This window comes from Carassius auratus, chromosome 5 (assembly GCF_003368295.1).
Source record: "Carassius auratus strain Wakin chromosome 5, ASM336829v1, whole genome shotgun sequence".
In the NCBI taxonomy this organism is placed as follows: Eukaryota; Metazoa; Chordata; class Actinopteri; order Cypriniformes; family Cyprinidae; genus Carassius; species Carassius auratus.
The window spans coordinates 30730892-30757949 of NC_039247.1; the positions used below are offsets into that span (position 1 = coordinate 30730892).

General features: G+C 37.6%; 4 protein-coding genes across 6 annotated transcripts in view; all 4 read left to right on the top strand.

The window, feature by feature from the left end:
- Positions 1-4185, top strand: part of LOC113085665 (mitochondrial 2-oxoglutarate/malate carrier protein-like) — a 7518-nt gene extending 3333 nt beyond the window's left edge. Inside the window, exons 5-8 of the mRNA XM_026255228.1 lie at positions 1404-1494; positions 1679-1778; positions 3105-3156; positions 3686-4185. Coding sequence (XP_026111013.1) covers positions 1404-1494; positions 1679-1778; positions 3105-3156; positions 3686-3841 — 399 coding nt within the window. The 3' untranslated portion in view covers positions 3842-4185. The remainder of the gene's footprint in view (positions 1-1403; positions 1495-1678; positions 1779-3104; positions 3157-3685) is intronic.
- A 664-nt stretch (positions 4186-4849) lies between these two features.
- Positions 4850-8793, top strand: LOC113085671 (sperm-associated antigen 7 homolog). The gene is made up of 7 exons (XM_026255239.1): positions 4850-4992; positions 5571-5638; positions 5717-5805; positions 6656-6740; positions 6884-6973; positions 7062-7218; positions 8060-8793. Exons 1-7 carry the CDS (start codon positions 4908-4910, stop codon positions 8170-8172), a joined length of 687 nt encoding a protein of 228 aa, XP_026111024.1. The 5' UTR covers positions 4850-4907; the 3' UTR covers positions 8173-8793.
- A 543-nt stretch (positions 8794-9336) lies between these two features.
- Positions 9337-19101, top strand: LOC113085700 (E3 ubiquitin-protein ligase RNF167-like). 3 transcript variants are annotated; one of them, XM_026255245.1, is made up of 10 exons: positions 9337-9359; positions 11760-11862; positions 11980-12060; positions 13234-13371; positions 14500-14587; positions 14786-14876; positions 15562-15667; positions 15878-15971; positions 16573-16653; positions 17546-19101. In XM_026255245.1, the coding sequence occupies exons 2-10, from the start codon at positions 11782-11784 to the stop codon at positions 17890-17892; spliced, it is 1107 nt and encodes a 368-aa protein (XP_026111030.1). In that variant the 5' UTR covers positions 9337-9359; positions 11760-11781; the 3' UTR covers positions 17893-19101. The 3 variants fall into 3 exon arrangements, with proteins under 3 accessions (XP_026111030.1, XP_026111028.1, XP_026111029.1); XM_026255243.1 differs by lacking the exon at positions 9337-9359 and adding an exon at positions 9592-9883; XM_026255244.1 differs by lacking the exon at positions 9337-9359 and adding an exon at positions 9592-9792.
- Positions 19102-22483: 3382 nt separating this feature from the next.
- gtf3aa (general transcription factor IIIAa) lies at positions 22484-26510 on the top strand. The gene is made up of 9 exons (XM_026255242.1): positions 22484-22692; positions 22862-22962; positions 23054-23150; positions 23436-23524; positions 23638-23711; positions 23918-23998; positions 24105-24334; positions 25450-25497; positions 25634-26510. Exons 1-9 carry the CDS (start codon positions 22576-22578, stop codon positions 25976-25978), a joined length of 1182 nt encoding a protein of 393 aa, XP_026111027.1. The 5' UTR covers positions 22484-22575; the 3' UTR covers positions 25979-26510.
- Positions 26511-27058: the final 548 nt, after the last annotated feature.

The window sequence follows — 27058 nt, forward strand, 5'->3', positions numbered from 1 at the left end:
AATAAACTCCATCCACTGGTCCCTTAATGCTGTTTCTCTTTTGGTAATCTGTGCAGGGTTGTCTTGCCCTGGCAACCAAAAACACACTTCTTTTGTGACATTTGGCGACGCTCTCGCTCTGATCAGTGAAGTCTGTTGTGCTCTCAGTGCTCTGCTATACGGGAGCGTGCGCTCTTCCGGCAGAAGTGCCTCAGGACCCATATAAGGAAATTCCGCTCCATCTAACGTCACACAGAGCCATACTCGAAAAAAACTTTCCGAAACTTGTGACAAACCGGAAGAGGTATTTTTGGAACAGAAATACTCCTTCAAATGTACAACTTAATTTTTGAAACTTTGTCCATGTTTAGCATGGGAATCCAACTCTTTAACAGTGTAAAAAACTCAGTATGCATGAAATAGCATTTCACCCCCCCTTTAAATCCACCCTTGTGGATTGTTCATATTCACTACCCTTTCGAGTTGTTCGGGATGAAAACATCCACTCAATTAAACTACTGTAAAAATGTATCAGAATCATATATTTTTTTTGGCATAAATCTGTTAACCAACTTCAGTCCTGATCAAAACTACCAGAGGTAAAAAAAAATGTAATTTTACAGTTGATCACTAGGTGGGACCAATAATCCTTTAGATAGGCCTGTGCAAAAAAGGCTTAGTTTCTGGCTTGTATATGGAGTATAACAGCAAATTATAGTGTTTGTGTGTGTGAGAGATTCTTGATTGTTGGTGGTTTTCCCTGTTGGGAAGAGGTAACATTTGTTATTTTTACAGTTGATCACTAGGCAGGAACATTAACCATTTAGATAGGCCTGTGCAAAAAAAGCTTAGTTTCTGACTTGTATATGAAGCTATAGATTTATGCAAAAAAAAAAAAAATTAAAATATTTATCTGTTACATTTTTACAGCAGTTTAATTTAGTTAATGTTTTCATCCACGAACATCTCGAAAGGGTAGTGAATTTGGCCACAATGTACCGTTGAGTTTTTGAAAAATTTCAAAATAAGATTTGTCACCAAAAATCATTCCATTAGCTCAAACACAGAGAAAGTTGTGGCCAAAATAAGACTCAACTCTACCCCCTAGTGGACGAAAACGTCCCCAACGACCCACAAGGGTTAAGTAAATGTGTCTTGATAAATTAATCTTTAGACATTTTAACTTCAAAACAAGAGAACAAAAAAGTAAGGTACTGTGAGCAGAGGTATCTAAGTTTTTGTTTTTGTAAAATTAATGTGAAAAGTAATAAAGATTTATAGGAGGTTGTATTTTCAGACTTTTAAGTGTTGCTAATATTAATCAACTAAACACTTTGCCTTAGAAAGTCTTACATGTACCTTCATCAAACCTGCAGAAACCCTTTGTATATGTAATGTGTGTGTGTGTTTTGTTTTTAATGTAGGGTTGTATACCCACCATGGCCAGAGCAGTCGTTGTGAACGCAGCCCAACTAGCCTCATATTCCCAGTCCAAACAAGCACTGTTGGACTCTGGTATCAACCTTCTTCTGTCTTCTCAGTCACAAACCTGTACTGTCTGCTCTCTAGGCAGTCTAGCTATAGCACATATATGTTATGTACCGTGTTACTTGCAGACGTTTCACTGAGTGTGTGTTGTTCTGAATGAGTGAGTAGTGAACTGAGGTCAAACTGAAATCTTGTGTGTGTGTGTGTACAGGTTATTTCAGAGATGATATCTTGTGTCACTTCTGTGCTAGTATGATCAGTGGACTGGTCACCACTGCTGCCTCCATGCCCGTGGACATCGTTAAGACCAGGTACACTCAGTTTTAACTCTTGTGATTTATTACTAGACATAGGGTGGTGTGATGATATATCAATGTGATGATCCAACCCTCTACACTGTGAGTAAATCACTCGCATATGCAACTGAATCTTCACTCTAGCGTTTGAATGATGTGTAGTATTAGCCAATGGTTAATAAATGATCAGATTTTAGTTTGAGTATAAATTAAGCACAGATATATATTAATTCGCCGAACACTGATTGAGTGCTTGAGTTTCACTCTCCATCATGCGATCTGTGATATTTTTCAGTTCATCTCAATGGATGCACAGCGCACCTGTGTTTGTGTATTTGGTGTACCTTAAACTCTAGTGTGAAGACGCACAACTTCAAAGTGAGAAAGACAGAGAGCGAGCGAGCCTTACATATCATGCGGAGTTGACGCGTTACATGTAAACGATGGTCTTTGTTGTATTTTTCTGTCAATTAACGGAGGTCCTTTTGGATTTTTTCTTTCTTTCAGTTTTAAAAAACAGCCGGGTTTTCTGGTAGTGGGCAGAACTAATGCGCAAACGACAATCTCTTTGGCTGATGCTCACGTGTTATCATCCCTGTTTTGATTTCAGCAAATCAGTTCCTGTGAATGGACACTGTCTGATTAATATTCATGAATCATCATTAGTGCATGTTTTACTGTTGTTATGAGTAGAATTCGGATTATTAAACACTGAATGACAAACAAAGCACCACCACCAGTCCTAAATTCAGTTTGTCTGTGCATTCATACATGGTTATGAATTATAATTACTAAAGTTCTATCATTAAATAGTACTTGATTATCCAGATATCATATTGTAATGGTTAACTGACTGATGTTAAGTATGTGCTTTCAGTTATTTAAAAAGCTGTGCCATTTTAAAAACATATACAGTATTATACAGTGTGTGTGTGTGTGTGTATGTATGTATGTGTATGTATATATATATATATATATATATATATATATATATATATCTCTCTCTCTCTGTCTGGCGAGTAAACTAAAAACTTGACTAGCCAATGGCGATTCAGTTGCCAAGAGGGTTGTGATCTATGTGATTTAGGTTGTGAAGTAAATATTAGGGCTATTTTATTAATCGAGTAATCAGTTGACTATTCTACTGAGCGTCGAAAAGCATCGTCAGAATAGTCCATCTGCCATCAGTGGTTCAACAGTAACATTATGAAACCACGAGAATACTTTTTGTACACGAATAAAACTAAAATAACAACATTATTCAACAATTCCTTTGTAAACAGATTCTGTAGAAATTGTGTTGAATATTTAATGCTGACATATATCTCCTTCTTTCAAAAGAATCCAGAACATGAGAATGATCGATGGGAAGCCGGAGTACAGGAATGGTTTGGTAAGTTTTCATCTCACTCATACTCGATCTCTCACCAAGCAAATACAGCAGTAACTAAAGCGGGTGTAGACCTATTGTAGGAGACTCCCAAAACAATATTAGGAACCTTAAAATGACATAATAGGGGCACTTTAACTGATGTAACATAAAATAAAAAATAATAGTTTTCATGAGCTGTATGCCAAAATCATCAGTATTAAAACAATAAAAGACCTGAAATATTTCAGTTGGTGTGCAATGAATCTAAAATATATGAAAGTTTAATTTTTATCATTACATTATGGAAAATAATGAACTTTATCACAATATGCTAATTTTTTGAGAAGGACCTGCATATATATTAGCTTTTATAGTATCAATAAAGACTCTTAACATATAAATATACACGGCTTTGGATGGTGTCTCTCTGTCACAGAAGGTGTAATAATTAAATGTCCTCTCTTATTGCTGTTGTTAATGGTTTAGTGGTAAAGACCATGACTTTGACTCGCTCTCCTCTTGTTCTCTCTCTCTCTGACCCTGTCTGTAGGATGTGTTGGTGAAGGTCATCAGGAAGGAAGGATTCTTCAGTCTGTGGAAGGGTTTTACTCCGTATTACGCTCGTCTCGGGCCACACACAGTTCTCACCTTCATCTTCCTGGAGCAGATGAACAGATTCTACAAGATCTATTTCCTTGACTCCTAGATTCCCCCTTGAGCTCGTCACTGGTGGACGCTGCGGGCCATGTTTCCACATGTTTCTCTCCCACACTTCTGTTTTTGATGGTTGCTAAATGACCAGTGTACTAGCTGGGTTAGTATCTCAACTCTTATGTTACACAGACTGATTCTCTAAACTGTAAAGTGCATTGAAAGAAGGGGTCATCACATTTGGTGATGTTTGCTAACGGTGAACAGAGCACAATTAATTGGAAAGTGTGTTGTAATAAAGATAATGTGGTGTGATAATGCCAATACCACACCTGACAGCGTGTTGTGATGTATTAAATGATGTAACGAGGTATTTGAGAATACATTTCGTGGTCTGAGGAGCTAGACACAACTGGATATTTCCTTCTTAGTGTGTGAGGTGTGTTATATTCCTTTTCATTGAAGAGCAGTGTCAAACAGAGCCCAGCTTTTTATACAAAACAAAATGCCGCGTTTGTGGCTTTCATCAAGAAGCCATTTAAAAAAAAAAATCTGTCATTGTGGTGTTTCTCATTTGCTTGCTCTGCAGGAATGACGAACAAACACAACTTCTGCAATCTGACTAAAACCAGTCCATTAAATGAAACCTGAGGTAACCTGAAGACATGAGCATTCAGCTGTTAAAGCTGTAGTGCTGGGTTTGACTCCTATGCACCAGTAGCAAAGTGATAATTGGTCAAATATTACCAATATATAAAACAATCCTGAAAATATGAGAATAAATGACAATTCTAGAAAAAGTATGAATCACAAATTATCAATACACATAATACCATCACATACAACGCAGCTCTGTGAGAGTTGTATTATGGTCGATTACTAATTTACGAAACTGAGCTGGTGTCACGGCTGTAGAGGTCATATAACTAATGCTTTACTGAATCCAGAGTGATGATCAAAGCTGTGCGGCATCTGCTTTGCTTTTATTTATTTAATTTGATTTTTTAGCGTATTGTTTCTTTATATTCGAACGGCGGATTAAACCAGTGACGTCACTGCGTTTGGACCACATTACCCATAATGCCAAGCGAGCTTCCGGCGAAAAATTAGACAGTCCAAAGATGGCGGACCTCCTGGGCTCGATCCTGAGCTCGATGGAAAAGCCTCCGACGGCTCACAACCAAGAAAGCCGACGGAAAGCTAAAGGTAGAAAAGATTTTAACCCTACGAATGCGCTTGCTCACAGTGTAGAAGGCGAACCCGAGCTTGTTCGTAGATTTCCGAGAGAAACCTGAGAAATATCCGAGTGCCCTCTGCGACACTAACTGTGATCAAACAACCAATCAGCGCCCGAGAAACGATCGCTGTGCGTGCACGCGTCACCGCTACGCACGTCTGCCGTTGAAAACACGGGCTACAGCAAAAACCGAAAGCTAAAAATAAATTAAAATTTTCTTCCGATTATATTGTGTTTTTTAACGTCTACACATGCTCCTCTTACAATAATGCAAAAATAGTAATTATTGTACATTGTGAGATAAATTAATGTGCGCATGCTCAGTATTTTTTTTTTTGCTCTATCCCTATCTAGCAAGTTGGTTTGTTTATACATTAGATTTACTAAATTGCCTCACAAATAGTCCAAAAATATGCGTTGTGTTAAAATACACAATGAGGAAGATCCCAGACATAAACAATGACAGTATTTAATACATTTATCACTGACAGTTCACACATACATGTGGTGCATATTGAATGATATATTGTGATTAATCAACGTGCAGAACAAGCAGCCAGAATGAAGAAGATGGAGGAGGACGAGAGGAGGAAGAAGGCAGAGTTTAGGAAGAAGGTATAGCATGCTCTCTCACATCTGTGTCTCATGAGCTGGATCCTGTGATCCACTGAGTGTGTATGTGTTTCTCATCAGATGGAGAAGGAGGTGTCTGACTTCATTCAGGACAGCACCCTGCAGAAGAAGACCTATGAGCCCATGAGCAAGATCAAGAGAAGCATTCTGTGAGCTCAGCACACTGTTATCCTCCGACTTTACATTCACTTTCACTTTTAGAATCTGTGTGTTTCATTCTGATTTTGGGGGGGGGGGTTTTGTTGTTGTTTTTTTTTTACTTTTTTTTGTGACTTATTATTTTAGTTGTAATTATATTGGTACTTTTTTTTTATTTACTTTTTTTAATTTTATTTGTAATTTTTGGTACTTTTTTAGTAATTTTAAAGTTTAATTTTAATTATTTTAGTACTTTTTTAGATACTGTTTTAATTTTAGTTGTAATTATTTTGGTACTTTTTTAGTAAATTATTTTATTTTAGTTATAATTTAGTACTTTTTTAGTCATTTTTTTGCCTTTGCAACTAGCTTAAAGAAACTTTATTTTATTAGTTTTTTATTTTTTTTATTGCAAGTAATGTAAAGGTTTTTAATGGTTTTAGTTCTAGTTAACTGTAGCCTTGCGTGATGCAAGTTGATATTTATCCAGTTTAGTTTTTTATATAAACTTGAAAAAAAAAAAGAAACAAACAAACAAATATTTGAAATGTTGCCTTGGTAACTAAATGGAATAAAATCAGTTTAAGCTGAAGAACAAAATAAAGTTTACTAAAAATGAATTGAGGCTAAATGGAAACAAAATTTTAAAAAATGACAAAGTAACATACAATTGTTAAAATGTAAAATCTAAAAACAAAGCTATTCAAACAATTAATGAACACTGTAAAATAATCCTGAAATAGCAGTATGCCCCAGGGATTTGTTTCGTGGCGTGGAAATGTCTCCACATTAACAGACTCTTGGATGTATTCTGAGGAGTGTGTGCTGTGAACTTGACACATTTACATCCGTGTCTCTCAGGCATGATGTGGCCGAGGTGGCTGGCCTCACGTCCTTTTCCTTCGGTGAAGATGAAGAGAGCAGATACGTCATGCTGTTTAAACGGGTAAGTGTGTATATATATATATATATATATATATATATACTGTTTTAGTTTAATAATAATCTATAATATTTCCATAATACAACATTAAAGGGTTAGTTCATCCAAAAAAAATGAAGTTTCTGTGATCATTTATGGTAATGAAGGAGTTTGCGCCATCGGATGAAGAACTGGAGGCTTATCGGAAAGGTGAGGAGTGGGACCCGCAGAAGGCTGAGGAGCGGCGACGGAGGAAGGTGAGATCCTCCTGAATACTGTTCACCGTCCTGCAGAGTCTGTCTGCGTGTTGAAGTGTGTGAGACTGATTCACTGCTGGCTCTTCAGGAACAGGCTGCTCTGGAGACTGAGGAGGACAGTCGCTCTCAGAAGAGGCCTGCGTCGCCCAGCTCAAACTACAGAGACAAATACAGCCATCTGATTGGAACATCTGCTGCTAAAGACGCCGCCCACACGCTTCAGGCCAACCAATCATACGGCTGTGGTGAGTGCAGTTACACAAACTGGACTCTAAGTAAAAAGTCAAAGCGAGGAAAAAAAAACTTTAGTTTTTTGCAACAGGATCGTGAAACTGTTTATTTCAGATTTAGAAAGTTCAAAAACGCTAAATATAAATATATAAATAAAAGCCCAAAAAAACAAGATTACTAAAAAATCAATTAAATTGAAAACTGGACTGAAAAAATAAAAAGGTAATTCAAAATATAGTAAAATAACCACAGTTTAAGTGTAATAATAATAATAAATAAAAATATTATATATATTTAAAAAAAAAAAAGATTTAATCCCAAATCATGACTATTTCTTCCACTAATACGCTGTAGGTCATTAGCAAAATGTGATTTAATGTAATTTAATTGATGTGCTGTTACAGGAAATATTTTAGACCGCCGTTTAGAGCACATCCAATCACTTTTTTGAGCCAGAATCAGAGAGAAAAGTTTATTCAAGAGAACGAACATCTTGCAGCCCTAACATGAGCGAGAGATCGACACAAAACATTTAGTAAATTAATAATTATAAAGCAGTGTTGATTCTGTATCTTCCAGATATGAATTCTGTGTAACATTGTAGATGTCAGATATATATATCATTATTCTTTATTTAGGCTTTATTTAGTCAATTATAATCAGGTTTGTGTCAGAAAAGTACACAAGTATTAGGTTAACTGATGTTATGTGATGTGCACGAGGCTCAAAATCATCTGTGCTTCTCTTAACCAATCTTAATAGCAGCTGTTAATGCCATCCCCAATACAATATCTCCTGTAGACTTGCTTTTGTGACAGTGCAGTATCCAGATTGACTGTTGTCTGGTTGTTACAGTCCCTGTGGCCAATAAGAGAGACACGCGCTCCATCGAGGAAGCCATGAACGAGATCCGAGCCAAGAAAAGGCAGAAGAAAGGCGAGGAGGACGGCGCTGGCAGCAGTGTGTGATCAGATGTTATACAGAGGAGCGATGGAGCAGCAAGCTTCAGATGAACGGCGGGGTTCAGGAAGTGTCAGGCACATAAAGGCAGTGCAGAGCTGCTTTCATATTACTGTCCCAAATCATCTGTTTTTAGGATAAACCCAAACATGTGGTGTGTAATGTTGCAAGTCCCCTGTGTTTTGTCATGATGCTCTTTTTAAAGTTAGGAATGGTTTTAGGATCGTTTTCTGGAGAGAGTCCTATTTATTGCCTGGACATAACTGTGTTTGTCTGACTCGAGGCCATGTCATGTTAATTTTAAGTCATGAAACAGAAACAGTGTGTGCTTGAACTAGGAGCTGTTTCTTCTTACTGTTTACTTGCTTTGTTTTAAAATAAATTTGGTTGAGGACTGTTTTTAAGTGATCTTGTTCTTTTATGTACAGTAGAGCTGTTGTATTGTGTGAGTCTCACCTACATCTAACATCCATTTAGACCTGTGTTTAAACTATTGTGTCTGTTTATATGGACTAGATTGAATCGAACGTGATGTTAGATGGGATTTTAGTCCGTTATAATGACACACAAAAAATATATATTATTTTAAAATAAAGATTCAGAATCAGTTCTGCTGAGAACAAACCCTATTCACAGTCTCTGTAGTGATTGATGCAGTTATTTACCCTTATTGTGTTTTTGGAAGACAAATTGGGCAAATAAAACTGTGTTGTGTCATAAATATAATTTACATCATTTTATCATTTTCTTAACATTCTTTCTTAATTCTTTCAACATTTGTTTTTATAACAATACACCATACTTTCACCCAAAATGAAAAATTAAAAAGTTTAAATGGGTAAATAAATATTTGTTATACTTAATTTTCTTTTCTGGCATAATTGTTAAAACACTAGACATTATCGTTGTTGTTAAAACTTTTGGCATGCTTATTCTGTGCATTTTGAACAAGTTTTGTGTAAAATCATATTTATTTTTCCATCAAAAGTGTGCTTTCACTTTAATTGAGCGTGAGTAGCAAAGCAAACATAGACCGGATGCCGAAACCCCCGCTTCACTGCTGTTCACGCGACGCTCCGGCTTCACGCTCACGCGCTGCTCCTGGTCCCGGTGTGAATGCACTCATTTATTAACATGGACGCCGAAAAAATACGCGCTGCTCGCGCGCCGCTCACGCTTGCGGTGTGAAACAGGGGTAACAGTTTTTACCTAACAACTAAATAATAAATAATGTAATTATATTTTAATAATAAATAAAAATAATAGAAGATATAATATAATTAGAATAGAGTGCAAGTGTTAGAGGGTCAAATTATTATTATAAATTTAACCTTTAACCTGGTTTTATAATTGTATTTTTTGTTTATATTATTATATTTATTATTATTTTTATTACAACCTCTCGCTCATCTGTCTCGCGATAACTGCAACTGCGCACTTCACGAGATCCCGTTGGCCTCGCGGTATTGTAAACAAACGTGTGATCGTAGTTCCACCAAGGGCTGGATCGGACAAGCTCCTCGAGAGAAACCGACTCGGATCAATGAGCTGTAAGCGTCGAGAGAGCGTTTTCGGGAGAAAAGGCGCCGTGTTTCATCGATTTGATCGGAATCACAGTGAAGTCTCGAGTGAGTGAGAGATCAGCTGGATCGAGTGATTAGCCGCTAGCGCTAACATACAGAGGAAACAACAGTCCTCTGAAACTACACTTCAAAAACGGTACTGTGTGTGTGTGTGTGTGTGTGTGTGTGTGTGTGTGTGTGTGTGTGTGAGTGTGTGTGTGTGTGTGTGTGTGTGTGTGTGTGTGTGTGTGTGTGTGTGTGTGTGTGTGTGTGTGTGTGTCAGTTAACAATTGGCGGCAGAAATGGGCTTAGGAAGTTGTAATTGTATTTTGTGGATATAACGTTATATAGCAATAACGTTTGTTCAGACTTCAGATTTGTTTTACTGTTTCCTGTAATCATCCAGGGCTATCGAAAAGCGTAACATAGTAACGTTATCTACTAATGTATGTTAGGCCTTGTTTCTTGTTGAAAACCTCTTGGCACTGTACTCTTTGCGTGTGTTTTGATACTCGGGATGGCAAGCACTTGTGAAATAGCCGGATATGTTTGAGTAACACAGTCAAAGAAACGGAACTATAAACACATTTATGTAAAGATGACGACAATAAAACATTAGCGACACGTCGTGTGAAGGGTTAATGAGGTGCAGTTTCATACGTCCCAACATCTGAGAAGTGTGACGTCACTGTCCGGGAATGTTAGCGCATCATAATTAATGTTTTAAACTGAGGAGTTAGTTTTGAGGTCTGAAACCCGCAGTATGTCTTTATTGTGGAGTGACCTCTGAGATGTGTGAACATCAAGAGCATTTGATTCTTGTCTTCATGAAGTGACAATCACAGTTCATCTCTAAAATCTCAGCCTTGATGATGAGGAACCAGAACTTCCTGCTCTTCATCTGATCCAGCAGCTCCCGAACACGTGGGATGACTCTCAGACACTGCTTGTGTCGCATGTCCTGTCCCATTTCTTTATGAATTAAACCCTGTCACAGTAGATCATTCAGCTGCTGTCAAACCTTCACAGATCTGAACGAGAGACACTTGTCTCAAGCAGTTTCACTTCCTCACAGTTTGTTGATGACGCGTGGAAACCACAGATTCCTCACAGAGCCTTTCATTCCTGGGGTTAATCATTCATTGAAGATGAGTAAAGTGCAGGTCTCAGAACGGCTTGATGACATCAGATCAGGAGTGGCTTTCTTCTAAGGACGTTTTTAAGCAATAAAGCACAGAAGAAGATCAAGGAAATCATCTCAGAGCACTACTTGCTGAAAGGACCTCCGTTTAATAATCCAGAAGGTGCTCTTTGGTTGGGTTCAAACTTGTGTCTATAGAAAATAATAAGACAAGGCACTTCTTCCGGCTCCAAAATATTAAAAATACCTTTGCTTCTTATTTTCTACAGACCGAAGAAGATAATTTGAAAGATTAAAAACATTAAATGTGCTTTTAAAGCATATTAAAGCTATTAAAACTGCTTTGGGCAGGTCATTGAAATAAAAAATTCTCCTTATCTGTTTTCTAAATGCATCTGTGCCATTTTTTATTTTTATAAAAATTGTTTTAATGTTTTTATATTCTGGTGAAATTGATGCCTGCTGGATTTCTGCTTAAACCCACAAAAGTATTGCAAGATGAGTGCCACGCCCACTTTTCACAAGCCAATCAACATCCACATCCCTCCCTACATATATTTCACTTAGATGTACGTCACAATATGGAAAAAAAGAGAGCGATCTGGTGCTACTTTTGTCCTGTGGCAACTTTAAAAGTAGCTCACCGCAGTGCTGTAACTCACACAAATGAAATCATTCATAATTAACATTTGTGTGTGTGTGTGTGTGTTAGCACATGACCGATCCACTCACAGAGCCTTCATCCTGAGGGGAGAGGGTTATGTGCTTTCTTAGAAACCAGTTATTTTAAAGCTAAAGCATGATTGCTGTGTTCAGGCCTGCTTCTCTCTGTAGACCAGGTCAGACTGGAGATGTTTGATGGTGAAGGTGTTGAACTCGTGTGTCTGTGCAGGTCTCCGTCGCTCTGGTTCAGGATGGTGTCTGTGGAGAGCGTGTCCGTCCTAGTCTTCTTCTGCACTGTGGCGCCGTCTCCTGGTCAGGCGTATATATATGCTGTAAGTGTCTGGTTTTAGGCGTTTTCTAGATGTTTTTATGATATCGAGCAGCATTCGGTGTGTATTTAATGAAGTGGGGTTGATTGCTGTATAATGCCTCTTCTCTCTTCTGTGCAGCATTACAATAACATGACCTCCATGCTGTTCGAGGATCTGCCCGCTCTCTTCGGCTCTCCTCTGCCAAAAGATGGACTTGAGGTAATGAATCTCTACTCCTGGACATTAATACTGTGACTGAGTAGGAGTGACTGACTTCTCTTTCCTTCTCTCTCTCTCTCTCTCTCTCTCTCTCTCTCTGTTTCTCTCTCGCTCTGTCTCTCAATTCAATTAATTATGTGCTTTATTGGCATGACAATTATTACAATGTATTGACAAAGCATAGTGTTTACACTGAATCTAGAACATATATATATATATATATATATATGCAACAACAACATGTATGTATATACATTAAAGAAAGTAGAACAGTGTGGGCTCATCGCTGATTTGTCGACTCCTCCCTCTTTTTGTGACAGGCATCAATGTATCTGTCGTCTTTCACTGCACGCAGATATTCTGCAGTTGTGTAGTCTCTGTTTAGGGCCAAATAGCATTCAAGTTTTAGTTTTTCTGTTGTCTCAGTCCAGTAAGTTGTGCTTTTACAATTTGTTTGGGCTGAACTGTGTGAATGGGTATTTCAGAGTCTGGCTGGTGTTAGTTGTGATAGTTTGCTTCTGCAGCTTCAGGATCATCTGAATCAGGGGATTTTTTCAGGGTTCACTTCATGGTGTTTAAGGGCTTTAAACTGGTAAGAGTTGGGGTCGCTCATTTCTAGGTGTTCCAGAATGTGATGGCTGGTTTCTCACTGTGCATTAGTAGAGGGTATTGGCCTAATTCTGCGCTGCATGTGTTGTTCGTAGTGTTCCTCTGGACTCTGAGGAGACTCTTACAGAACTCAGCATGCAGGGCTTCAGTCAGAGTTTTGTCCCATTTTTCAAAATTGGTGATTCAGGAGAGGACCCCACACCTCACTGCCATATAAAGCAGTAGGTTCAGTGACTGATGGGAATATTTTGAGCCAGATTCGAATCGGTATTTCAATTTGTAGAGATTTTGCAAGCAGATATTCTGGTTTTGTTTTGGTTGATGTATTTGTGGATCAGGGTGAAGATGTGGTCTGATGTTCTCTGTCTTCATCTCACATAGTGCACATATGTATTAACAGAAAGAAAAAGAATAATAAAAATATATGAAGTATTAAGCATGTAGTGCCAAATGGGGGTCACTGGGTTTCAAGAATTGAGTTGCCCTTTGTTGTATGTTTATAATTGGAGGATATTTTCCTAATTCTGCCCTGCATGTGTGTATTTCTCTCTCTCTCTCTCTCAGGGTGTGCTGGTAGAAGCTCGTCCTCAGAACGCCTGTGTGTCTATAGATCCTCCTCCAGTTTCTCCCACAGCGTCTGATCTCAACAGCACTAAATACATCGTCCTCATCCGACGCTACGACTGTAACTTTGATATCAAGGTTAATGTTCCTGCACAGCTGCACTATTACAGTACATTACAAAATATCCTTCATACAAATAATATGTCAATTGACAAGGATATATATATACACAACTAAAAGCATGTGACAATAGACAATGTATCCTTGAGAAAAAGAAGAAATACTTATTATGACTAAATACTTGGTACTTATTCTGGAATTAATATACTTTAAAATAATATGTGTCCCCACAGCACAAAAGCAGTCTTGAGTCTCGGGGTGTATTTGTAGAAACACCCAAAAAATACATTGTATGGGTCAAAATTATGCAGCTCTCTTTAATGCCAAAAATCATTAGGATATTGAGTAAAGATATTTAGTAAATTTCCTACTGTAAATATATCAAAACTTAATTACTGATTAGTAATATGCATTTCTAATAACTTCATCTGAACAACTTTAAAGGTGATTTTCTCAATATTTAGATTTTTGGCTCCCTCAGATTCCAGATTTATAATAGTTGTATCTCAGACAAATATTGTCCTCCGAACAAACCACACATCAATGGAGAGATCATTTATTCAGATTATATAAAATCATCTAGAGTGCTTTTTGACCCACTTAAGTAGGGCTTCAGTACATCTTTAAGTAATAATAACAACAACAAAAAAACAATATATGAAATATACTTTAATTTCTATTGAAATGTGTTTGTCATGCGCTTACAAATGTATAATTATAAATGTAATGATAATCACAAACAGTCTGAGATGTATTAAATTCAAACGTAGTGTCAAGTTTAGTCAAATAAAAATAAAAATAAAAGTAATAAAGTAATAAAAATAAGTAATAAAATCAAAATAAGTGTTCACGTTTGAAGCATTAGAAGGAAATGATCAAAGCAGAATGATTATGAAGCATGCCTGAAAAGCAAAACTTTTAATTTGTGATTTAGTTAACTGTGTAAAGTACACTTAGGCAGCCTTTTGATTTATTAATAATCTGCAAGTAGTTGTTTTACTTTTTATGTACCTATAAATCTGAAGCGCTCTTCTTCCTCACAAGGACATGTTATCTGGTGTCAAGCCTTGTGTGTGTGCCACAGATGTGCTTCCTGAGTACCAGAATATGAGAGCAGTACTGTTTTTTGATTATTGTGTCTTCTAGGTGCTCCATGCACAGCAGGCAGGATTCAGCGCAGCCATAGTTCACAACGTGTACTCTAATTCACTTCTCAGTATGGGATACAGCAATGGTGAGACACACACACACTGCACTCTTATTAGTAGCTGAAAACAAACAAGTACTCATTAATAAATGAACAGACGAGCAGTGGTGGATGTGTAGGATGAGTGGTGTCTGAAGTCTATCATTGACCCTTACTGAAGAGGGTTGAAGACGTTTGTTGTAAGACTCATACTCAATCATATTTGTCCATCTTGTTCCTGTGTAGACACGATCATGGAGAAGATCGAGATCCCTTCTGTGTTCACGAGCTACTACGCGTCTCAGATCCTGCGCAGCATCATCATCCCAGAGAAAGGGTGAGAAGGACATCGGCTACATACAGAGAATTAGAAATATGAGTAGAAAGGGATAGAAATATGAATAGAAACACATCTACATTCTCAGAAAAACAGGTACAGCATCAGTCAATGGGGCATTACCTTTTCAAAGGGACACTTTTGTACATATTTTACCCCTGGAGGAGTTATTTTAGTCTTTCAAAATACAGTATAGTACCTAAAAGTTAAATTTTTTTGAAAAGGTCCTGCCTCCAAGACTGAGAGTGTATGCCATAATTTTAGTAAATGATGAGTAGTGAGTGATCAAAGCTATGAAATAACAAATATGGGCACGTGGAAATGTTTTTTTTGTTTTTTCACATGCTAAAATATCTCTGCATAGTTTAGTTTCTGACGATTTCCTCTTTGGATGCTCTCTTAAAACTCTTTCAACTCTCTGCTATCTTTTATTACACATGGATGTGTGAGAGATGTTTGTTTATTTATTACATTTTTTTAATTTGTAACAGAATCAATCTTGAGCATTTATATTCGTGTACAAATCTAATTTCACTCAGAGAGCATTGTGTGCTAAACCTAAGTCCTATGTCCAGGATTTTAAGAGGTTTTTACTGATTTTGAATGACTTTATAACCGTCTCGAAGGTGTTTTGATGTTTTTACGCTTGTGTGTGTGACTTTATTTGTTGACCTCTGTGCTGTAGGGCTTTTGTGATTCTGAAGCCCGAGTTCTCCTTCCCTCTGTCCTACTATCTCATCCCCTTCACTGGAGTAGTGGGCATTATCATCCTGGTCATGGTCATCATACTGGTCAGTGCTGCTCGACTGCTGTAGAAACACCTGAATGATGTGTACTAGACCCATGCATGAAAGCACAGGTGTCTACAACATGGTTTCAAATGTGCACAAATCCGGAAGTATTGAAAAGAGTGTTGTTGTGATGTAATAAAAGTGTAGTCTGGGTGGCAGCTGTATAGTGGATGAAGTGTTCATGATGTGTTCTCCTCCTGGCTGCTTTAGATTGTGCGCTGCATGCAGCACAGGAAGAGACTTCAGAAAAACAGACTCTCCAAACAACAGCTGAAGAAAATCCCCACTCACAAGTTTGTTAAAGGTGAGCGGAAGAGACTTCGTTAAAGGTCTAACCAGCGTTAAACAGGTGGCTGACGATCAAGTCCAAAATATAGTCAAGTTTGCATGTTAATTCTACAATATACATAGAGATTTATCAGAACTGCGTGGTGGAAATCATAGAAGTTACCATTTTCTTACTTTTTTCTTTTCTTCTTTTTTAGGGCATACCAAGGATATTAGTTAAACTAAAAACATTAAAACAACACTTTTGTTAAAATAAATGTTAACTGAAATAAGATACAAGAAAAAAAAAAAACTTTTCACATTTCCATTTAAAATTAAAGCTGAAATAAAAATGTATTAAAAATATATAGACAATAGACATTTTTTAAAAACTAATCACAAATGCACAGCAGTGTGACTAAAACTTTTACTTAAATTAACACGGAAGTAGAAAATGTAAAAATTCAAAATTAATTAATATAATAATTAATAAATAATAACAATTCAAAATATAACAAAAACTATAATAGTATGTGGAAGATGCTGTAATAACACTGGCATGCAGCACTTACTCAAACGTGTGATGTGGCACTTTTCCAGATTGTTCTGTCGCTCTAATAACGGTGTGTTGTTCTCAGGTGATAGTTATGATGTGTGTGCGATCTGCCTGGATGAGTATGAAGAGGGAGACAAGCTGAGAGTGCTGCCGTGTTCTCACGGTAAGAGAAAACACACACACACACACACACACACACACACACACACACACACACACACACACGCACGCACACACACGCATGCAAGCATTAGACATGCTTTAGTTTGACATTCAGTGCATTTAGAGCTGATCGGAGCCGAACTGGAGGTGTCTCACACATATAACCGTGAGGACCATTTAACCAAAGAAAAACAGCAGAGAATGGCTGCAGGAAAAAGCACTGATTTCAATCACAAGATTACAGCCAGAATGAGTGCAAAGTGTTCTTTCTTTTGTTTCATGTTTTTAAGAATCTCTTTATTTGTGAAAAAAATAAAATAAAAATCAAGGGATTGATTACAAAATAAAGAAGCTGCATGTGATATCATATACATATATATCAGCCATCCCGCTCTTTGGTTTCAAAGAATCGTCGATCAATAAATAAATAAACAAATTGGTCAACATCTCGTGATTTGTTTTCTTTGTATTGTCTTCTTAAACTCTGTAAATCCATATGTAGAAATGTTCCTGCACATTAAGTAACCAAAACTGATTTAGTAAATATTATGTAAAATAAATGGGAATCCCATTGCATAAATTATGCATGTTATTTACTATATTTAAATGAAATAATGTTTTAACATAAAGTGCTTATCAAAAGTGTGGAAACCGTATTATATATCATTGTTTATAATGAACTCTCTTCTGCATGTATTTGGTGGTAAAAACACTAATATTGTGAAATATTAAAACAATTCAAAGCAGTCTTTCGCATCACATGCTCCTTCAGAAATCCTTCTCATTGTAAAAACCGTGGTTTTAAAGAGATCTCACACAGCGTTTTAAAGTTATTTAGTGTCTGTGTTCAGGATCCCCTAACATCATCATTGTGTTTGTGTCCCGTGGTTCAGCGTACCACTGCAGGTGTGTGGACCCCTGGCTCACCCAAACGAAGAAAACCTGCCCGGTGTGCAAGCAGCGAGTGACCCGTCCCGACCCCGAGTCTTCAGACTCCGACAGAGAGGAAGAGGAAGAGGAGGCAGACTCTGAGCGCACGCCTCTCCTCCGGCCCCCCGCCGCCTCCAGCCCGCCTCACACATACTCCTCCACGGTCACCACCTCCGCACAGTGTCTGCAGCCGGACGAGCCCCCGCTGGGGGGGGACCAGCACCACTCGCCCGTCCAGGACTCGGAGGAAGACACTGATGATGATGGAGACACCACAGCGCTCATGGGACGGGGCGCACTGCGAGTCTGAGGACTTGATCAGAACAGCTTCTCCACTCCAGTCTTCATGGAGATTTGCATCCGTCTCGTTCTTCACTAGCTACACTACACAGCTTCACACATTTGTGTGTTTCACTAAATCATCTTTCCCCTAAAACTTGGTCCGTGTCCAAAAGAGAAGCTGACGTTCTGAAGTGAAGGAGGCAGAATAGCCCATCCCTAAACCGATCCGTTCAGAAGCGATCATTGCGTCCCGCTCGTGTCGTTCCAAACCCACGAGACGTTCATTCATCTCTTGAACACAAATCAAGATGCGTGTCGTATTCCCTCATCTGTTGGAAGGCCGCTTTCATTGAACGTGTCGTCTTCATGTGTGTTTTGAAGACGGATGAGAGTCTTATGGGTTTGGAGCAACATGATGGAAAGCAAATGACTATTTTAATTTCTGGTGGATTGATAGTCAGTTTGTGGAAAAGAGCAGCCTCCTTATTCTGCTAAAGATCTCCATTTGTGTTTCACTGAAAATAAACAAAACACAAGGGCGGGTAAATAGTGACACATTTCTCAAAATTCATCTAAGTTGGTGGTTCTTGGCTGATCATCATTTATGTGCAATACAGACAGGTTTGTAAATGAACACTTTATTTTATTTAATTTATAATCCAGAGGCCACACAGAAATCATCAGTGTCCTGGTTTTATGTTATTTTTAGTAAACCCCTGCATAACTCAACCTGCGATCCAACAACAGTATTCAGTTTTGATTAGTTTGGGTTGTTACAACAGCACAGATCCTTCATTATCTGCCGTTTGTCTTTCTAAAGCAGATCTCTCTCTCTACATCATGTATTAGCATTATTCACTCTCTCACACTGACACACAGTTCAGATTTATTACCATTATTGATGCAAGCTGTAAAGCTGAATGAACAAACTCTCTCTGTTTAATGTAGACCTTCATGATTTGAATGCTAGCTGCTGTTTCAGATTGACTCTGATCGTAGCCTTGTCCTGTGACTGAATAAACCTGTGCCTACGTCAGATTTCTGTTGATGTGACTCCATCATCTCTTGCTCTGAATCACTAATCATAATTAAATCAGCGTCTAGTGATTTAGAGGTATTTGTTCACGTGTCATTCACCTAATTTATATTACACTTGTTTCTAAAACATGAACTTTCTTTATGACGGATTGGAGTGGGGAAAAGAGAAAAGTAATAAATTGTACTTTTTATTTCCTAAGGCTAAAGGGAATGTATTCTTGACTGAACAATGACTTGATTTAGTTTTTAGAGAAAAGTCTGTTGAAATGCACATGTCACCTGTGCTGTAGAGACGTGGATTGCAGAAGTCAGCAGAAATATCTGTTTAATATCCACACAGCTTCATTTTATATTGAACAGAATTCAGCAAATAACTACATTTGCACAACGTACAATTAATGCAATGATTTACTTTGGATAAATTAAACAAACATTAATATTGAATAAAATTATAATCAAGTACCTCACATGAACTTTAGTTCAAAATAACTGTACTTTAAAGCATTACAAAATATTATTTAAACATTATTATTAAAGTAATACTTGTGCATTTGATCACACTTTATTTTAACGTCCAATTCTCACTATTAATTATCTATTAACTATTACTTTTGTCTCAATAAACTCCTAATTTGCTGCTTATTAATAGCTAGTAGGATAGTTGTATTGGGTAGGATTAGGGATGTACAAAATATGAAAATATGCTTTTAGTATTAATAAACAGCCAATATATTGTAAGTATATAGTAAGAATTGTTCCGTAAACCAAGGCATTACCATGCTTTTTTCTTTTAAATGTCCTTATGTGTTTTAATAAAATGAAAGTGAAAGTGGACTCTTTTTAGGTACATTTATGTTGCCTTTTAATTCAATAGTTCATTTGCAAGTACATTTTTTTTATACTTTTAAGATTTGAAGATCACTACAAGTGCACATTCAATTCAGTTAAGCTCACTTCTTTTTCATGATGCTGTACATAATTTTAATTGGATTTTGACCGCATTTTAATTAATATTGTAAAATTCTTGTAACATGTAAGATGTCTGTGTTAATAGTCATTGAAAAAAAATTAATTGCTTCAAAAGGTTCTTCACAGCAATGCCATAGAAAAAACATTTTTGGTTCCACAAAGATCCATACAGTCAAAGGTTCTTTAAAGAACCATATCTTTCTTTCCTTTTTATAATCCAAAGAACCTTTTACCACAAAGAACCTTTTGTGAAACAGAAAGATTCTTTATGGAATCATTTAGACAAAAAAGTTCTTCTTCGTGAAACACCTTTATTTTTAAGAGTGTATTGCTATAAAAAGGCAATTAGCATTTTGGAATGTAACTCTGGAACCATAACTGCTAGAATATAAATATATTTTTTAATACTTTAATGCTATAATTAATAAAATTTTCACACCATTTTCAAAAATAAAATATAAAATTAACTAAAAAAAGGCAATTGTGATAAAAAAAAAAAAAAAATTACCGGAAGAAGTTTGATTAATTGGTGCTCACCTGCTCATCTGTTATTAACAGTGTCTGCCCTTCTTGACTCAACTTCATCTCCAGGACTCTCTGTTGCCATCTCAATAAGATCCCTTCCAACACAGCCCTCCTGATCCAATAAATAAGTGGAGACATTCCTCTAATAGTTCTGGAAGGCTCAACCACTGATAAGGAGTGACGTCATACGTCCAAATCATTTTTTGTTTTTTTAACTTTGGCCATGTTTAGCAGGAGAACATTGTAAACAGTGTAAAGTGAGGTATAAAGTCTTTAACAGTGTAAATAACTCAAAATGCATGAAATAGCATTAGAGCCACCCGCCCACCATATTAAAGCTTAAACATACAACATAGACACAGATTTAACTGCTGTCACACATAACATGTCTTATATCTTTAACTTAAACAAAGCACATAATAAAGAAACCAAAACATGGACTTCTTTCCAATGAGATACCAATGGTTATATAATATGCATTCTGTATATCAATTTGCTTACTGAATATTTCATTTTTTCAAGCAGACATATTTTGACATTTTAGACACATCAATCAAAGGGCAGTGAGTGATTTTCTCACAGTTTATTTTTGTTTGATTAACATTATGAACACTGACAACAGTTCATGATCACTTAAGTCAAAACTGAGTGTGTTTGCATGAGTACTCATCAAAACGGACTGTTTGATATCATTCTGTGTACTTCTCCATTCATGTTCAGTAAGATGTGAAAGAGAACTGAATTCAGTGTTGTGTGCTGGAGAAGTGCTTTTCTGTGTGAGTGATACAGATGTGTGTGCTCAGAAAACCGGACTGAATTGAGTACTCTTTCTGTCTCATCACACTTCCTCTAATTTATAGTATCTCTGCCACAACAAAGACTTACCAAAAGGTAAGACTTGCCACTCAAAGCTCAGATCTTTTAATTTGTCTCCATAGGAAGTGCATGATAATAATTAGTTACATTCGTTAAATTTTAATCTTGCTTTTCTGAATACTCAAAGCGCTTTACTTGGAAGGGTGGACTCTCCTTAACTACCACCAATGTGCATCATCCACCTGGACGGCAGCCATATTGCACTAGAATGCAATGTGAACACACACCAGCAACTGGCAAATTTGGCCCCAATGCTGGGGTTACACACCTACTTTTTTTTTTTAAGGACATCCTGGGATTTTTAATGACCACAGAGAGTCTGAACCTCGGTTTAACATCTTATTCGAAAGATTTTTGACAGCATAGTCCCCATTACTATATTGGGGCATTACCACACAGACCACAGGGTGAGCCCCCCCCCTGCTGGCATCACTAATACCTCTTCTAGCAGCAACCTAGATTTAGCAGGAGGTTTCCCATCCACTAACCAAGCTCAACCCTGCTAAGCTTTAGTGGGCAGCCTGTCTTTGGTTACAGGTGATAAGGCTGACGGATAGTTTTGGCTGTAGATGAACTTGGTAAAACATGGTAAAACTGCTACAGGATATTGTCTGACACACAGCAGCACACCAAGCAAAAATGGTCCAAGTAAAGGACCAGGAAGGAAGATTGTCCCTGAAACTGGAACAAACAGTTAAACACAATCCTGTCTTTACTATAATGGTTTAGCATATTGACTGAACGCAATAGTAAATCGAGGGAACGCAAAAGTAATCGTCTGCAAGGCTTAGTACATTGAGGGAACAAATTAGTAAATCGTGTGCACAAATTATTTATTTTTTCTTGCATGTCATGTGCGGGGCTTCATAGAAATATTTAACTCGAGAAAGTTTGGTCATTAGATAATATAACATGGGCATGAGTAAGGGTTGGCCCGTTGCATAGGCGAAATAGGCAATGCTAGGGGCACCCAAATTAGTTATGAGGGAAGGGATTTGTTGAAACTGTGGTAACTAATTATTGTTAAACAACATTTGTCTCACATTTCAGATGAATGTCATGTTTTTGAATTTTCATGTGGACTAGATGTTTTTTTTTGTTGTTGTTTTTTAACAAAGGACGATAAACTCCGTTTATATAAATCTCCGTGTACGTGTGGACTAGGCCAAGTTTTGACCTCATTGGCGTTCCATACAGGATGTGTCACGTTAGTGTTGATGTGACGTCAGATGTTTCGTAGGCAATCAAAATGAAGGCACACACGCGGTAGATCTGGCCATACCTCGTAGCCGAACACACGACAATGCATGAAACTAACGTTAAACCCGGCGCAACATTTATTTGTTCGTTTCCCGACTGTCATGCGTCGTACAACAAAGCGTGGAAGCTAGAAGCGCATCTCTGTAAACACACAGGAGAGGTAAGTCAGGCGCAGGCCAACACGTGAGCGTATAGCTAATGTTACATTTCATATAACGTTAAATGAAACCTTTCTGTTTTATTTGCGCATGTATGATGATTTCAAATCGGTCAACACGGCTGTCAGAGGTTTGATATGAACGATAACTTTACTTATTGATTGATTGCAGAGGCCTTATAAGTGCGAGGATAGCGGGTGCGGGAAATCATTCTGCACAAAATACCATCTCGCGCGCCATAAGCTGACACACACCGGCGACAGACCTTACACGTGAGTGTGTGTGTGTGAGAGAGAGATAGAGAGTGAGAGAGCTCGTGTTTAATAGAATAGTAAAGTGTCATTTCTCGCGCTATGTTGACAGATGCACGGAGGACGGATGCAACGAAGGTTTCACCACAAACTCCAACTTGAAAAAACATATTTCACGTATTCACAGACAAGAGACAAAACAATACATAGTAAGTAAATGTAACTGCATCTAGCCACAAAAAATTCCATGCATTTCTGAGTACTGAATTAAATGTCTACACTCAAATGTAAAGATGGTTATATTCAGATATATTTAAACTCCCTTTTGCTGGAAAACAGTGGCATGCGCAACAAACCTGAGATATACAAACAAGTAGCAGCTAATACTTCAGCTGTCATCTGAAATTGTATTACCATAAAGTAATATTAAGGGTGTATATTATATATGTGATTTTTGTTGATTTCATTGTTCTAATACTGTTTTTGTTCCCCAGTGTACATTCGAAGGATGTGGCAAAGCATTCAAGAAAAACAACCAGCTGAAATCCCATGAGTGTGCGCACACAGAGCTGCTTCCTTTCTTGTAAGACCTTTTACACCGGTTTGTCTTGCGCTAACTCTCTTTCAGTAAACTAGCATAATAAAACACTTGATTTCAGCTGATGTCCTGTACACTGCAATGTTTCTGATCCTCAGGTGTACACATGAAGGCTGCGGGAGACGCTTTTCACAACGTGGGAAACTGAAGCGCCACGAGAAGGTACACAAAGGTACGTCCTCCGCTTGTTCTGTCATACAAGTATTATATAGTATAAGCCTATATATAAGTACTCTGATCGCATACAGTGGCTTTGTGAGGCGTAACAAGTACAAATATCACCATATTTGATCAGAACACAAGATTGTAGTAGTTTTTTGTCTCTTTAATTAATCAGATGTGCATGGTATTAACATTCATACTGACATAACTTTGCAGGTTATTCTTGCACTGAGGAGGGTTGCTCGTTTGTGGGAAAGAACTGGACGGAGATGACAAACCACAAAAAAATTCATATAGGTAACCCTATGTGTTTTTCTGAATGTAAATAGCGTAGCCTTACAGAAAGTTACAGAATATAACTTTGGTTATTGTTGTGTGTGTGTGTGTGTGTGTGTGTGTTCAGTCAGGGTACAGTGTGATCAGTGTCAGAAAACATTCAGGGACAGCTGGTTCCTGAAGCAGCATCAGCATGTTCACTCTGAGGAGCGTGTGGTGTATCACTGTCCCAGAGATGGATGTTCACGCTCGTACACCACTGCCTTCAACCTGCAGAGCCACATACTGTCCTTCCACGAGGAGCAGCGCTGCTTCATCTGCGCTCACCCCGGCTGCGGCAGGTCCTTTGCCATGAAGGTAGCCGTGCTTTCCCATCATCACAGATTTGAAGGATCTGCCTCACTAACTACTAGGGCTGTCACGATTCCTCAATTCAGTTCGAATACTTGATCAAAAAAATAAAATAAAATAAAATGCTTGATTTTGCCCGTGTCGCGTGATCGGCAAAATTCCAGAAGTGGTGCATTCTGAAATGCGTTATTAGACCGTCTTCCAAGACCATGTGATATATTAGACCCATTTTAAAATCATGATAAAGCATCATGCTATTATGAATTCACAGACACTACGATTCAGTTAAATAAAAATATGCGATGCGTCTAAGAGTGGCTCCATTTTACAGTAAATGCTGCTCCACACAAACTGTTAACATTTACATGCGTCTCAAACTCCATCTTGTGCATATTGCTGTGAGTTCAGGTTTATTATAACGTTCATCTGGGAACGCAATGTGCACCACTTCATCAGATTTATAAGGTAAATCATTTAGAAACCCATGCAAACACAGGAGAATACATCAGTATCTTTCTCGATATGCGAACTGTTCATCGTGATTTCAGAATAAGTTAACACAAAGTGGCTGTAGTATATCAGTCGTAAACAAATGGCCAAATGTTAAAGATTAAGTGGACTTTTTAATTAAATGTTTACTCAAAATTAAACAAGTATTTGATCGTGTTTTGTTCAATAAAACCATATGATAACTTGCTTTTGATTCTTTATTTGAACTAATAATTATTGCCTCATTGCTATTATATATGTTTTCTAAGTAATTTTAAAGCCTATTTTTCGCTTTGGTCTATTTTTATTACCACAAAAAAAAAATTGTGATTTACTCGATTAATCGTCAGAATAATCGTCAGATTACTTGAGTACCAAAATAATCATTAGTGACGGCACTACTAACTACATTTCTATCCAAGGATTTATTTTTTGCACAAACAAAAAGAGGTTTTAAAATTCAACAGAGCTGACTGAAATGCTAATTATAGATAAAATTAAGACAACAAGGACTTTACGAAAAGTGCTTTTATTATTTTCATCTTGTAACTCGACATTGTCGTCTGATTTTATAAGCATTTCCTAATTTGATAATCTTTTGATAATCTTTTTTTTTTTTTTTTTTGCTACAGCAAAGTTTACTGCGCCATGGTGTGATGCATGATCCTGAAAAGAAACAGGTAACTACTTGTAGTATTTATTACTGATCAGCAGAAACTGACTTTTAGTCTTTAGGTTGTAATTGAAGGGGTTGATGAAAACAGGTATTTAAAACGTTTTAAAGTTGAAAATAAGTGCTCTTATCGTCTCTTTCAGTTGAAACCCCGTCCGAAGCGCTCCCTGGCGTCCCGTCTGAGTGGCCACAAACCAAAAAACAAACGTCTAAAGAAAACTTCAAATCCAGATGATTCTTCGGTGCCACAAATCAACCAATCAGAAACGACCATGAATCCGCAATTAATTGGTCAGTTGCATTCTCTCAGCTCTGAAAGCAGTACATTTCCAGACCCAGACTTCCCAGAAACCCCCCAGAGTTTCATAAGTCCTGATTTAGAGCCCATTCAATCAAAAAGTGCTGTCAGCGAAACAAAATCCATTTATTCTGAGCTCAGTGACGCTGCAGATCCAGTGGTTCACCTCCTTGAGCCGCTCTTAGTGTAGAGTCATATTCCACTGAACCACAAAACAACGTTTGTTCCAAAGCAAACATACCACTGCAGAAAAATACACGTTTGTACTGAAACTTGCATGTTTTATTGTTGCTTCAAGTCGTTCGGTTCCTCTGTGGAGGAGGTACAAAGAGATGCTGGTGTCTCAGGTTTTCATTTCTTCTTCGAAGTCTCTGCTCCCTTTTTCTGCAGTTCTTTAGCAGAAGCAAGCCGAGGGACAGCACGAACCACAGACGGTTTCCATACAAACCCCGCAGGCACTGATACCCTCTCCACCGTTTGCTTTAAGACTTTGACCTGCTTCGGGGGAAAAAATGAAGAAGATACTGAAGTCTGCTGTGCTCATTTAATAGTAAATGTAACCGTTTTGTTGGTTGTAAGTTGACATTTATACAATGAATTTGTGTATAAATAAACTAATAGCATGTAAACTTGGATCAAGCGTTTCGGGGTCAATTCAAGTTAAGATTTTTGACAGCATCCATGATCAAGTTCATAATAATAAATCATGATTTTACAAGACATCGTGGTGGAACAAACGTCATCATTCTGAAAGTATTGCCACAAGACTTGACCACATATTAGACGACTAAATTACTAGTAATGCTAAATAAATACTTTCATCAGTAAAGCCGTGAGCCAGAAATGTATTCTCGCAGGTAAAAGGATAATATACACAAACATAGACGGGACGTGCTTTTGAACAATGTACTGATTTACTAATCAAATGCAAATGAAAGGTGCATTTACTCAAAACCCACAGTAACACAAGTAGAGACGCTTCCTCCGTTGTTATTATTGTGGATTCTGGTGAATTACGCTCCTTCAGACCGAAGCTACTCACACTGGATCATGAGAAACCAACGGAGAAAGCGGAATCAGTCGAGTGAATCTGGGTCATAAACACTCATTTTGCCCAGAAAACATGAAGGCGAATGACTTTTCTGACTGATAAACGACTCTTGGCATCACACCGAACGCACCGCTGCGGTTTATATTATAATGTTTGTGTTTGTTCAGAAATAACTTAACATATTTGGATTTGTTGCGCTAGCCTTGCATCAGGGTTGCC